Below are 13,787 nucleotides of genomic sequence, written 5' to 3'. Positions count from 1 at the left end.
AGGGCGAGGGGGGGGGGGTGGTCCCCTACCACATACTCACCCCACCTAGCTAACTCCTAGCGGGAGCCTCGTTGTTTGCCTCCCGCCTTCTCCCCCTTCCAATACGCGATGTTATTTTCAACATGTGCATCGACCACTCCGACCAGCAACTCGATCCCAAGCCTAGGATTATCGGGTATGGAAGCACCTCCATCGTAACCACAGTCGATGGTACAACCGCATTGAAAGGCTACGAAGTGTGGTGGAAGAGGGAAGCGCACCGGCCAGTACGAGCCATGCCAAGACCGCATCCTTAGAGAAGACATCATCTACAGGCATTTGGGCCAACACCCCCGGAGACTTCAGTACTTTGGCCTCGAGCAAGTCAGCCCAGGCGTTCACTCGATTCGGCTAGAGCTGGCACCTCATGGGTGTCTCCGACAGTATATCCAGGACTCCATGCACAATATGCCATCACTCCCAATCCGCTTCCAAATGGCAGTTGATGTTGCTGAGGGACTTGAGCATGTCCACCATCGAGGCGTCTACTCGGCCGACCTCAGTGCGAGAAATGCCTTTCTATTTGAAGGATTCCGCATCAAGCTTGGCGGTTTTGGTGGCTCAATTCTTCGGGACCCGCCGGATCGCTTCAGACTGGACCAGTGCTATGAGGGCCGATACACGCTACCACCAAAAGGGCGGGAGTACGACGAGGTGGATATCTTGAAACGGGAAATCTTCGCTCTCGGGTGCATCTTGTACGAGATAATGGCCTGGAAAGTGCCATTTGGCGAGGTTGATAGCGAAGAAGCTGAACAGCGCTACGACAGGGGCTGTTTTCCTTCACTTGTCAACAACCCGCTTCGAGAGGTGATTTGGGATTGCTGGGCCGAAGTATTTCAAAGCGCAGATCAGGTTTTGTCCCAATTAAGAAATATTGCAAGAGTGGCGTTGCCAAGGCCGTACAGCGTAGTTTTGCTCTTTACTGCAAAATCATTTTGTCTTGGATGCATACAATACCTAGTCGTGTCGGCTGGACCAGGAAAGCCGGATTAGTAACTTGGATACCGTGGCTTAAGTTCTAGACACAGGCACCGAGTCCTACTAACCAACCTACTGACAATAAAGGAGAAACCAAAATAAGGAGACTTTCTTCCCATTGACTTCTGTTTCCAATCGAGGGACTTGCCAAGCGTGAAATTAACCAAAAGAAAAGGCGCAAAAAAAAAGAAACGTGCCAAATTATGCCCGTTCATGTGATCGAAACATGGACCTCTTCATTGTACAATAATGTGGATACGAGTGAAGCGCTCTACCACTGAGCTAAACGGGCACCTTGTATGAGTGGTCCGCTCATATTGGTTACCATAGACCCACGCACCAGATTTCTCGTGCTCCACCCCCGTTTTGTGTCAACTTCCGTGAATCCTGCCCTCTGCGAGTTGAGATGGACCAACCCGACCAGAGAGATAATCACAAAAGCCCCCGGGGCTTTCATGCCATGCCATCTCCGTTCGATCTTCCACATCTCAGCACCCACTATTCTCGAGACTTCCCGATGACTGGGGGTTTGATCCTCACACATACATGCAAGCCATGCCGGAACCCTTCCTGGCGCGTTCACATGTTGCAACAACGCGCGTGTCTTATCGAAATCGCGCAAGAGCCCCTGTTTCGGCCTGTACTTGAAGCAGAATAACAGGTGCATTAAAAATTGCAATATCAGTCGGCCCGTCTGATCTCGGCTCAGCCTGATGTCTCATTGTCAAGTCTGACCGAGAGCACTGTGCGAAAGGAAGACAGGCCGGGCCCATGTTGCTGAATCTCTCTGCCTTTGAATGGTGTCTCGGGAACAGACTCAAGACTGGAGACTCGCCACTGCTCTTTCCGACAGACTGACGAGGCAGTGAATCAGAAAGGGACACGGTCATGCCCGCCACAAGACTAGGACCGGAAGACTTGTCGGCAGTCCTATCTTCTCCCCACGGCACGGGGATCCATCTAGAGGCTCAACAAGGGCGTGGAGGCGTGTCAAGCGAACCCCGGCGGAGCGGCGGAGCTCGACTTTGAACACGGAGCGGATTTCGGGACTGGCGATGCACCAGACATTCATGCAAAAGCGGACTTCGCTTGCGCCGCCTCAAGACAGAAAGCGAGAGCGACCCTCCGGGGCGCAGTAATGCGGACCGCTGCCCGGAGCAAGCGCTTCTCGACGGCTTGAGAGACACCCTTCGTACACATGCGAATGCTCCGGAGAGCACTGTGAGGTTCGCTGGGGACAGCAATGTGAGAATATCAAACAAGTCATCACATTTCTCTAGCGCACGAAAGGGGGGGGGGGGGGGGGGGAAGGGAGGGGGGGGGGGGTAACACATGTGGGATGTTGCATGTATCTGCTCTTAAGAGAAATGCTTCCGTCGATGCAAGACACACAGACGTCCGTCGTACACATCGATACACGCACAATTCTATTCCATTCTCCATGCTTCTTCTCCTCCCCTCCTCTCTAGACCGAGCCTGATCCGCCCGACATCAGTCAACTAAACCTACAAACGAGAGCCCTCAGGCATCCATCCATCCATCCATCGACTCTGCTCAATAAAACGCCTCAAAACGCCTTGTCTCTGTGTGTGTATCTCTCTGTCTCTCTCTCTTCTTCCATATCCATCGTCATTAATGTGATTTGTGTAACGGGGTTAGGAAACGAGGCGCCTCATCAAATATGCCAAACAGTCGGAACCCACACAAAAAGCCATCCCTTTTCTTGTCTTTCCATCTTTTCGTCAATCCAATCGTACAAAGAGAAGAGGTATATACCCAAATGGGGAGGAGGGAAAAAAAAAAAAGCCGAAAACAAAAATAAAAACGAGCCAAGGAGCCACCCGTGTCACACCACATACTCACTGTTGGTGGTGTCGTTGTCGTCGCCGTTCGACACCGCCGTCAAAAGCTCTTGCTCCACCATCGCCCCCTGACAAGCTTCCCGCACGAGCTCGCACCCCCTCTTGCGAAAGGGCCCTACCTCTCTGGGATGGGGCTCTTGGCCAGCCTGCCGCCGGCGCTGACCCGCTTCTGCAGCCTCGCCTCCCTCTCCCGCGCCAACCTATTGGCGTCGGACGAGTAGTTCGAGGGCAGAGACCCCACGGCACTACCGTCTTGGCCGTAGTGGCTGGCGCCTGGGCCGTACGACGAAGAGCCGGTGCCGCTGCCGGCATTGGAGGCGCTGGCCATCAGGACGTTGCGACCACGCTTCATCTCAATATACGCCTGCGCGCTGCGGCTCAGAGGGAAGGCAGGGAGCGAAGCTGGTATCTCGGCGCCATTCTGCACGAGCAGCTCGGCAGCCGGAAACGCGACTGGCTTCTCGGCATCAGGTGTTCGAGAAGGTGTAGAGGTGGGTGACGGTTGGGCCGGGTCGGCCGCGGCGAGAGCCAGAAAGACGCAGTGCGTGCCCCTAGACTTATCCGTGGCGTTCGGGCTTGCTCGGAGAGCCAGAGCGTAGATGATCTGCTGGATCTCGTTCTTCTTGATCGCCGCTACAAGGGTCTCGTCCGGGGTACCGTAGCGAGAAAGCGTGGCCGAGATCGGCTCGACAAAGGCGCGGTCCACGTATTTGGCAGTGATGAATCGCAGTCTCTGCTCGCGGGTGGCCTGTGCCGTAGGCTTGGCGGCGGGGTCCAGCCGAGCCTCCCAGATCATGTTGGAGACGCGGTTGCCGACCTGCATGAGCAGCTCGATGATGTCCGGAGTGAAGGACGTAATGTCGAGAGTCAGAGACCGGACCTTGCTGATGTGTGTGCCGAGCGACCGGTGAATGCCGCTGCACTCGATGCAGAGGATGATGGCAAGGTTGATCGAGACCCATTCTACCTTGGTACCAGAGCCGCAGTCGGCGCACCAGCAGTTGCCCTGGTCATTCTCGCGAAGCTGCTGGAGGAGCTTATCCGGGTTCTCCTCAAAGGTACTGCTCGCGGCGCGGTGTGAGCCTGGCCTCGCGCCCACAGTGATCCGCCGCGAGGGAATGCCGGACGACGTGCTTGGTGCGTGCGCGTGACCACTTCCAATGGACGGACTCTTGCCCGTGAGGATGGAACCGATGTCTCGCCTAAGCGAGGACGAAGACTCTGCGGGCGCAGGGGCAGGCAAGTCCCGCATGCCTCGGCCCTCTACGGCGCTCTGCAAGGCGTTGTTGATGGCCGTGATCCAGTTGTTCATGTCTTCTTCTGACGTTGCCTGGTACACACGCTTGAAGTGAGGAGTGATGACCTCGAAGCAGAACCGACGCTCGGCATTCCTGGCCTCCCTGACTGACGCTAGCCGAAGATCGATCGGGTCCATGTGCAAATCGAGCTTCTGCTTCCAATTACTATATTCGGACAACTTGCCCTGGTCAAGCACGATCCAGAACCTACAGTGCTGTTAGAGTGTTGCGCCAGAAGAGTAGAGTGAGTCAGGGGTAACTTACTTATGCCAACCCTGCTTGTTCAGGGCCGCACGGGGGTCGACATGGCCGCCCGGTCGGTTGAGCGCCCACAATAGACCCTCCTTTCGCTGGGCGCCGTGCTTCTCTGGGTTTGACGCTATGCTCGGGTCCTTCTCTTCCAGGTCGCGAATACCCTTGAACTTGGACGGCTGAGGAGGACTGCCAACAGAACTATGTCCCAGGCTTCCGGGCGATCTCGACAAGCCGTCTGCAGCTACCGTGCCCAGCGAATTGCCCGTCGAAACCGCGCGCAGCTGAGAGCCCGTGCTGTCGGCACGGTTCAGATCGGGGTCAGAGTTGGCAGGGGCGCCGTTGGCAGCCGGTATGGGGATGCCCTGACCGACCGCGGTGAATGGAGGCTCGGGCTCCGCAGAGTTGTTGCTCTTCTCGAGCAGTCGTCGCTTCTCCTCTCTCTCGCGCCGCTGGTACTGATACTCCTTGTCGGCGACCTGCACCTCGCTGGAAAGGGCCTCGAGTTGTGGCAGTAAGCCCTCGACCTTGCGAGAGGTAGACAAGAACGACTTGGCCTGGGCGTCGGCGTATCTTGTGAGATGCGACAGCACCTCCTGCTCTTTGCGTCCACCGGAGAGATCCTGCATAAAGGAAGAGTAGTCGAAGCGTTTGAGCTCGAAATTTCTTCGCTTGGAAGCGTATTTGGTGTCGCTGTCGGCAAGCTTCTTAGTTTTGACCGAGTCCTGTCTCTGGCCTAGATACCTGCCGACGTAGGCATAGTAGTCCTTGCTCTCCTCCTCGAAGTCGCGCTTCTTGGCCTCGGCCTGCTTGATATCGAGCGTGTAGAGCTTGTTCATGGGCTCGACGATGACCTTTTGCAGGTTCTGTGCGTTCTGCCTCTCGTAGGCCAAGATCTCGCGGGCGATCTTGTCAAAGTAGTGGTCGATGACTGGCTGTACCGCGTTGGCATTTGTGGACGAAACCTCCTTAAGGGCATCCATAAAGGCGGCCATGGCATCGTTGGCCTCGAGTTGGGCAGTGTGTGCCGCCTCAGCCTTCTTGATGACCTTCTTCATCTGGGTCCTCATGCTGCCCGTCTTTTGCTCGAGCGCCTTGATCGTCGCGCGAAACACGGGACCATCGTCGGCGACCACAACATCCTCGCCAGGGCGAGGGCACGTAACATCGACCTTGACTGCCTCGGTGGCGGCTGGGAGCGGTGCTTGGGGCGCGAGACTGCCATTGTTGGGGGGATCTTGAGGAGCGAGGGCTCGTGGTGACGGGGGCTCCTCTGGTATGGCATCGGCACCGCTGATGCGGGACTCGACCGACTGGCTGGAGGCGACTCGAATCTTGGGAGCGGCGCTAAGGAGGAAGGGTGGTTGCGGCGAGTTGGGTTGGCTAAGGTACGGGTTCGTATCTAGGGAAGAGTCAATCAGCACACCGTTCAGAAGAATATTTTATACACACCGAAGCCCGAAGGTGTGCCTCCCATGACAGAGCACATACTTGTCACCCAGAAGGAAAAGCTCGCTAGCGTGTGCAGCCGATGTGCTCTCTGGTCGTACTCGACAAACTAAGGCAGGCGCAAAGTCAGCATTAAAGCGATCCAACGACTGCAGCGGATGATTCAACATACGCTGCAAGAGTTTCGCCATCCACCACCTCTATCCTCGGTACCCTTTGGCGGCTTCCACTTCCACGTCCACTCGAAGGAAACCGAAGGGCTCCCGCCTGTCGAAAAGTCGCCAACGAGTTCGACGTTGGGGTTCTTGTGTAGGTTGGGGTCTGCATGGAATTCGCGCGTCACCAAGTTCTCGACTTCGCGTGGAGTGGAGGCATATACATGGGTCAGGCCGGTGATCAGGGTGTCGATCGCAGAGCCGTTGGCATCGGGGTTGGCGGTAGAGGAAGCCTGCAGAGCGGGCGAAGCAGGCTGCGCCTGTCGGATGATAAAGGTAAAGGTGAAGAGAATCTCGTCGTCGTTGGTCAGTTTCAGAATAAGCCCGGGCGCCGAGAGGGGGTTGTTTGGCGGCTCCGGATCCTATGAGGTGGGGGTTTCCGAAGTCAGTATTTGGCGATGTCGCGCGTGAGGAGCGATGGGGTGCGTCGCAGGGGAGGCAGGAGGTGAGCTGGGAGAAGGGGGCACAGACCTGTATGAACTCTATGGGACTGCTGTCGCCGCCTGTGCGAGATGCTGATACTCTGGTAGCAGGATATGCATTGGGAACAATGTGGATGGAGGAGGAGCGGCGTGGGTTCGAGATGACCAGGGACGATATCGATACTGAGGAGAGGACACAAGCCACATTAGCATTAGCGGATCGATCTCAAGGAGCCTCTCCATATGAAGGGCAGGTCGCGAGGAGGCATGTACGTACACCGACTCTGGTCGCGCAAGAAGAGGGGAGCGGCCTCGTCGGGCCTGCTGGCGATGTTGCCCATCGCGGGAAGCAGCGGCAGCGGCACCGTCAGCCGACAAGAGTGCGAGGAGGAAGAGTGGTGATGAAGCTGTCGGGAAAGCGATGCTGTCTAAACAGTAGCGGCGGGGTTAAAGGAAACTGGCGTAGACAGATATACTAAAGTCGAGAGACGAAGAGAAAGATAGAGAAGAGAACATCAAACAGAGGGGGAGTGCCGTGGTCGAGACATGGGCGGCGGGAGAGTGGTGATGGTGTCGTTGTCGCTCCTCTGGTCTGTCTGCGCTCTGCTGTTCTTGCTCTCTCGCTCTTTGGCTCCTCTGGCTTCCTCTTCACCCAGGGCAGCGGTAGAGACAGGCTCGGTCTGGTTGGCTGGCGGCTTTTCAGTTGCAAAGGCAACCCTGAATCCATCAAATGTCCAGTGGCGGACGGCGGGCGGGGAATGATGGAATGGAGCGAATGGAGCAGAGCTGGTGTGAAGTCCCAAACCAATCCAGTCGTTGGTACCTGAAAATGACGGAGCACGAAGAAGGGGAGGGGGACTCGAGACTGCAAGCAAAAGCGCGCATCTGCCGCTGTATCTCCTCTGGCGCAGTGGGGTTGGATCTTAATTTAGCGGCGGCGCCCCCTCTTTTTGGCCCTCTGCCTGTCTGCTGTACAAGTAAATCAAGACTAGTTAGGTGGTCAAGGCGCGCTAGTGTCACCTGCAACATGGAACTTGACACAGGCAGTCATTCAGAGGCGGGATTGCACTGGAGAGAACGTATTCGCTACCGCCTAAGTACAGGTAGGCAGGTATTTGCATGACCCTGTGACGCCAACAGTGGCGGGGGTTCCAAAGTCCCAACCCAGACCGAACTGTCGCAGCGCTGGTTTTGACACGCACAGGAGGAATATAACTCGCTCGCAGAAGTCCCGAGGATGATTGAGAATGCGCAGCACAGTAACACTGCCAGCGCTGTGTTCACAAGAGCGGACTGCCCTTGTGCATCCTCCAGCCTCCTTTCTTGGTCTGGTCACAGTGCGCAGTGCACAGTGCACAGCCCAACAGCTCGCCCATCACGATCGTGGCTCATACCTACCTACTTTACACGCGACTCTTGACCGTATCCAGAGACAGGCTTGGCCTCAGATAACCCGAGGGCTGCCAAGGAAATACGAGGCTTTGACGTGGTCGCAGACTCTATTACTGGACACGCACGACAGACAGACCGACCGTGTGCTCACGAGGCGAACTGTCATCCCTGCTGCCTTGGTCTTGTTGCCCACCTCGTCACCTGCTTCGTAATCACCACCACAAGAATACACATAAGCGCAAGGACAACATTGCTAAAGTACTTTTGATCAAAGGTCTTGAGTGCAGGCTAATTCATCCATCCCCCCTTGGGCAAAGTACATGTAGAACTCAAGGTTGGTCAAATAGGGGATGGAGAATTGCATTATCCGTGACTTCTTGTGTGTGAAGGAGTCGAGATTAACCACAAGCATGCCCCGAAGCCTGCCATGCATTTCACAACAGAACCTTAGAAGAGCAACTCGCTCTCAAATCCTTTGGATATCTGTATCTGCACAGAGAAAAGTTATCTATGGATGTAATCAGGGTTGCACTCTGAACACAGGGTGTCTGCATGGTGCCATACAATATCCACCTCGACTCGACTGAAGGACGAAAAGCTGCCCAGTTGCAGAGGGGCATACATACAAGTACAGCCCGAGGAAACTTCAATTCCAAAGGATTGCCAGCTTCAACCAATGCTATGAAGCTTTTCACTCCTCACATGCCAATACACTCATCCCGCTACCCCCCCATAAAGTAGCCTTCAAAATGCGCAAAGACTCCCATCCCCATCCAATCCATCCATCAAAACCCTCTCTCTTTCTTAGCCCTCCCGATTTAAACATGAGACCCAGCCCGCTTGCCCGCCCCCGAAACACCAAAAAGCCCTCCTAACGGACCCCTGCCCGTCCCGTAGCGGATCCCTGAGTCTCCCCTGCGCCCCTGTGGACCAATAACAGGGTCAGTCTACGGGCGCTCTGGAGCCCACTAGGTATTACTTGTAAAAACCCTCTCCACCGGCACCATGCGAGCAATCCCGGTACAATTCGATTGCGTCCCCAGCCTTCTGCATTTCGGCTTCTTCTTTTCCTTGCTCGCCCCCCCCCCCCCCCCCCGGCGGCGCGGCGGTGAGTGGATGGGAGAGGGTCAGCACAAAGAATAGCTTCGTAAATCTGTGATTCCGCTTTGCAATCTCCTCCTCCTCCCTCTCTGTTGTAATTGCGGTGAAGGAGAAAAGCAGGACACCCAATCGATCCGCTTTTGTGCCTCGCCCATCACGACACACCTGCAGGTCAAAGCTGCAGGTCATATCTCGACGCTGGCTTGGCACCCCCCCACGCACCTGGAAGTAAAAGAGCAACACAGAAACAGCCCAGCACAGCTTCTGCCCCATTGGAAGCTGACAGAGCTCCCCGTTCGCCAGCTGTGCTCCAGCCTGATACCGTCTCTGTCCAGCCTTGATCAATCCGGACCAACCCACAACGACCACTTCCGGTCTTCGAACAACAGCAGAACACCAAATCACAATCAGAGAACCTGTCTCCCGTGTTCACGATGGGCTTCTTCGACAACTGGGACGGCTCGTCCGTCATCTCCCGCAAGTCCTCCCACGGCCACCACCACTCCTCCTCGGGCAAGCACCGCAAGTCGTCGTCGCACCACCACAAGTCCTCCCGCTCCGAGAGGTCGCGCTCCCGCGACCGCTCCCGCGACCGCGGCGGCCTGGGCTCCATCTTCGGCACCGGCGGCGACTCGCACTACCACAAGCACAACTCGAGCAAGGCCAGCTTCTTCTCCCTGCCCAACGTCAGCTCGAGGAGCTTCTTCGGCTTCAGTAAGACGCCTTCCCTCTCTCTCCCCTACCCTCCCCTCCCCACAGACATCCTTCCGTTCCTTCTCTAACACACATCTGCGTGTCCAAAAAAAAAAGGCAAACCATCCTACTACCGCCGCTCCCCGCGCCAGTCCTTCGTCCAGCGCGCCTACCGCAAGCTCCGCCGCCTCCTGCGCGACCTCCTGCACTACGCCAGGCGCCACCCCCTCAAGGTCTTCGTCCTCGTCGTCATGCCCCTCGTCACGGGCGGCGCCCTGACCGCCCTCCTCGCCCGCTTCGGCCTGCGCATGCCCGCGGGGCTCGAGCGCATGCTCGGCGTCGGCGCGCGCGCCATGTCCGGCGACGGCATCGGGCTCGTCGGCGAGGCCGTGCGCATGGCCAGCGGCATGGGAGGCGGCATGGGAGGCGGCGGCAACTCGTCGGTCCACCTCGAGAGGGGCCGCGACGGCGGCATGCAGTGGGAGAGGAAGATGTTTGAGAGGGACTACGACGGGTACGGCGGAAGCAGCCGAGGCGGAGGTGGTGGATGGGGGGATATGTTCGGGAGTGTAGGCAAGATGTTCTCTTGAGATGTGATGTGATGGCGGAAGGAGTGTGTGGAGAGGATAGTAGCCGGCCGAGATTCGAGAACAAGGGTAAGTGAGTGCTGGGACAGGATGGATATTTGGCGTTCAAATGTGTTACGATACTATTCTCTCTTCGACGAGCCTCCCCGGTCATCGCTATACGATGAAGTCTGGCATGGGCGCTTTTATGTTCGATATTTTCTTCTTCCGACGGGATATCCAAAACGGCGGCAGTTTGTTTCATAGATCATCGTCAATCAGGGACATATAGTCAATCTCCATGGCATTCACATCAAAAGTCCAAAGTGTGGCAGCGCGATCCATCAATTACAAGCTTCCACTAAAAAGAAATTCTATCCGTTTTGCATGCTTGCCAAAGCAAGAAAGAGAAAAGTAAGAAAACACGGGGCATTTCATTTCACGCATGGGTCTGGGCAGTTTCCTGCTTCTCGAGACGTCTCATCTTGACCGCATTACCTCCCCTTCCTCCTCCGACTCGAACTTCCCCCACCACCGCCGCCAGAAACAGGCTTCCTCTTGACCGGCGACGAGCTATTTGACGACTTCTTGCTCTTAACAGGCGCCGCCTCCCGCTCCGGCTCTGGCTCGGGACTGCGCTCCACTTCAATGACCTCGATCTCCTCACGGCTGCGCGGCCGGTCCCGCACTCTGGCACCGTGATTCAGCTCGTCGCTCGTGGTATCGTCGTCATCATCCTCGTCCTCCTCCTCGCTCGTCGTCTCATCGGCAGCGCCCATCGACTGCACCCGTCTGCCGCTTCTATCGGCGCGTGGGTAGCCCCGCGGGGCGAGATAGCCGCCGGGGTCGCCCTGGCTGCCAGGCGGGCCCGACATGTGCCGCCGTGAGGCAACGCCGGGGGCGTGGTAGGGAGTCCGCGGCCCGCCCGTCATGTATTGGAACGGGTCGAATTGCGGTTGCTGCTGCACGCGAGAAGATTGCACCGAGGGAGCCGACGCTGAGGCGCCGAGGTTGGGCACCCAACGTTCCTCGTGGGGCATCGCTCCAAGAGAGGAGCGAGGCCGCGAGGCGGTGGTGGTGTCCGAGACGTGGCGCGGGTTCCCTGGGGCTTGCTGATTGACGTAGGCATAGTTGAATGGCGAGTCGCTGCGCTCGCGGTGTCCACGGCTCGGAGGCCGGTAGGAAGCAGCTGTGCCGGATCGAGGCCGAGATCGAGACGCGTTGGGCGGCGGGAAATAGCCGATGGGAGGGTAGTTTTCCAAGTCGGTGCTCTTCCTAAAAGTGCCCGGCGTGGGGTGGTTGGGCAGGCCGTCATCCGAATTGGTGGGAGAAGCTTGCTTCGAGGACTTCTTCTTCGTTTGCTTGCGCGAAGAGGGCTCGAGCTGGGAGATGGGCACGGCGAACCGCTGCTCCTTCTCCTTGCGCCTCCTACGCTGAGCCTCTTCGTTCTGCATCCGTTCCCGCCGCCGTTCGAGTGCGGCCAGCTCCTCCTTATTGAGCTTGACCTCTTTCCGGCCCTTGGCCTGCGCCCTGCGTATTCGTGCCAGCGCCGACTCGACAAGGGCCTCCTCCTCGTCCCGCGCCATCGCAAGGCCCAGTTCGCCATCATCCTCCAGGTCTTCTCCCGAATCCTCCTCTGACGTCGAGTCGCCCTCGTCGTCCGAGAAGGGGTGTGCATAAGACGCACGCTGCCGCGGCACGGCGGCCGCCGTCGACGAGGGACCCTCGCCCAGATCAATGCCCGTGAAATTCAATGGATCGCTAACAAACCGTCTAGTACCCGTTGCAGAAGCCAAACCAACGCCCTGTGTATCCGTGTCATCGCTGTCCAGTTCCTCCACGAGACGCCGGGCCATTCCCCACATATCTTGCTGCTGCTGCTCGCCCGCCAGGTCCTGGGCCGACGCCGTGCCGGCCCGTTGTCGCCCCCGCCCGCGCCTCAGTGGTCTTCCCCAAAGGGGCGCAAATTTGGGAGCTCGCGGCCGACCACCTAGACCGCCTCCCCTGAAAAAGCCTCATCGATGGGCTTGTCCATAAAAGCAGCGTGACCGAGGATGGTCAGGCCGCTGGCGCCAATCAACCACGCGAAGAGGGAGAAGAGCGACGAAATCAGAGCCACGGGAATGGCAATGACCAGTATGCCGGTCCACAACTGGGAAGTTGTGGCGCGGAAGTTGCCAATGACGAGGTCCTGGCCGTTGAGCTTGCGGATGACAAACATGCCGATACCGACGAAGATGATGTCGAACAGCAGCCACCAGTTGGTCAGCAGGCCGTAGACCCCGAGCATAGCGAAGATGGCGGCATAGTTGCTGGAGAAATAGCTGATGTTGTAGTTCAGACGCGACTGGACCTCGCCGAAGTTCTGGGGCTTGGAGACGCGCTTCAGGTCGAAGAACTCGGAGAGGGGCCGGATGTTGGCGAACCTGGAGCCCAGACTGCCGGAGGTGAGGCCGGAGAAACGGTCGCCGAGGTTGAGGCGCGACGTCAAGACGTCAATGGGGATGTTGATGCGGGCCATTGTCGTGGTGAATTGGGAATCCAAGGGATGAGGGTGGAAGGAGGTGCGCTTAAGCTGGGCCTTGTGCAAGTTGCTGGCTTTGCTGGCTTAGAAGAATGTTCTGCTTGGCTGGCAAAGATGATTGAGAGGTCGGCTAGAAAGTCGTGCCAAAAGTGCTGGAGGAGCGGATATGGTTGTGGCTGTAGAAAGCGCGGAATGCGACGAGGTTGATGGTGAACGAACTCAGGGTTGTTCGGCGATCTGTCATGAATGCATGTGTTAAAAAAAACACGAAGGTACGGAGGTACGAAAGGGGGGAAATAAAAATAAAATGCTGCTCCACTGAGGATCGCGAAAGCTGACCAGTCGGCAGTCGCGTAGGGCGAGTCAAGGGGGTGGTTGCCAGAATTGGGAAGGGAATATTACTTGTAGTACGTACCCGGCTCCCAAGTTTCGTAATTTGAGAAAAGATGTACCTCTGCCCAGGAAAGAATATGGATCGACTACCTACCTAGGTAGGTACCTCAATCCTTGCTTCGTCCACGAGCCTCGCACGTGCGAAAGCAGAGGTCGAAGGACTGCGTAAGGTGGCTAAGAATGGCGATGTCTTAGTCCAATCTGCGCCAGAATATGTTACTGCCTGGCCTGGTAGTACGCGGTGCCATACGCGTTCGTGCTGGTCCTGAAATCGAATCGCCTCTCGCCTCTTTGGCCATGGGCGTGCGTGCGTAGTCCGCTGCAAAAGTGCATCGGGTACACGTAGGGGGTGATGAATCAAGAGGCAGGTAGAGGTAGTGTTGATGATACTCACCTCCAAATAATCTCAAGTTGTTCAGTCCCAGTCCAGCAGCGATAGTCAGGCACACCACACCACAACAGCCTGTTCTGCTTTTGCTTGCTGCCTTCTGAAACTTCTCGCTGCTTTTTTCCCCACCGACTTCACCCGGGGCACGGGCAAGCTGGGCACGCTGGGCAAGCTGCTGCCCCACACTCTCTCTCCTCTGGGAGTGGGAGGAT

General features: G+C 57.2%; 4 protein-coding genes across 4 annotated transcripts; 2 read left to right on the top strand and 2 right to left on the bottom strand.

Moving 5' to 3' along the window:
- Positions 1 to 122: 122 nt before the first annotated feature.
- On the top strand, positions 123 to 1,035 carry E0L32_003552 (uncharacterized protein; the record flags this gene model as incomplete). Its single annotated transcript, XM_031137865.1, has 2 exons — positions 123 to 175; positions 249 to 1,035. 2 exons carry the CDS (start codon positions 123 to 125, stop codon positions 1,033 to 1,035), a joined length of 840 nt encoding a protein of 279 aa, XP_030998701.1.
- A 1,962-nt stretch (positions 1,036 to 2,997) lies between these two features.
- Positions 2,998 to 6,859, bottom strand: E0L32_003551 (uncharacterized protein; the record flags this gene model as incomplete). The annotated part of the gene is made up of 6 exons (XM_031137864.1): positions 2,998 to 4,387; positions 4,445 to 5,834; positions 5,885 to 5,990; positions 6,054 to 6,458; positions 6,568 to 6,701; positions 6,796 to 6,859. The coding sequence occupies 6 exons, from the start codon at positions 6,857 to 6,859 to the stop codon at positions 2,998 to 3,000; spliced, it is 3,489 nt and encodes a 1,162-aa protein (XP_030998700.1).
- Positions 6,860 to 9,445: 2,586 nt separating this feature from the next.
- Positions 9,446 to 10,294, top strand: E0L32_003550 (uncharacterized protein; the record flags this gene model as incomplete). Its single annotated transcript, XM_031137863.1, has 2 exons — positions 9,446 to 9,725; positions 9,822 to 10,294. 2 exons carry the CDS (start codon positions 9,446 to 9,448, stop codon positions 10,292 to 10,294), a joined length of 753 nt encoding a protein of 250 aa, XP_030998699.1.
- A 470-nt stretch (positions 10,295 to 10,764) lies between these two features.
- On the bottom strand, positions 10,765 to 12,791 carry E0L32_003549 (uncharacterized protein; the record flags this gene model as incomplete). The annotated part of the gene is made up of 2 exons (XM_031137861.1): positions 10,765 to 12,165; positions 12,267 to 12,791. 2 exons carry the CDS (start codon positions 12,789 to 12,791, stop codon positions 10,765 to 10,767), a joined length of 1,926 nt encoding a protein of 641 aa, XP_030998698.1.
- Positions 12,792 to 13,787: the final 996 nt, after the last annotated feature.

This window comes from Thyridium curvatum, assembly GCF_004353045.1.
Source record: "Thyridium curvatum strain D216 chromosome Unknown NODE_15_length_556224_cov_80.126021, whole genome shotgun sequence".
NCBI lineage: Eukaryota > Fungi > Ascomycota > Sordariomycetes > Thyridiales > Thyridiaceae > Thyridium > Thyridium curvatum.
Note: the sequence above shows the minus strand (reverse complement) of the source record. Positions and strands in the feature narration are given on the sequence as shown.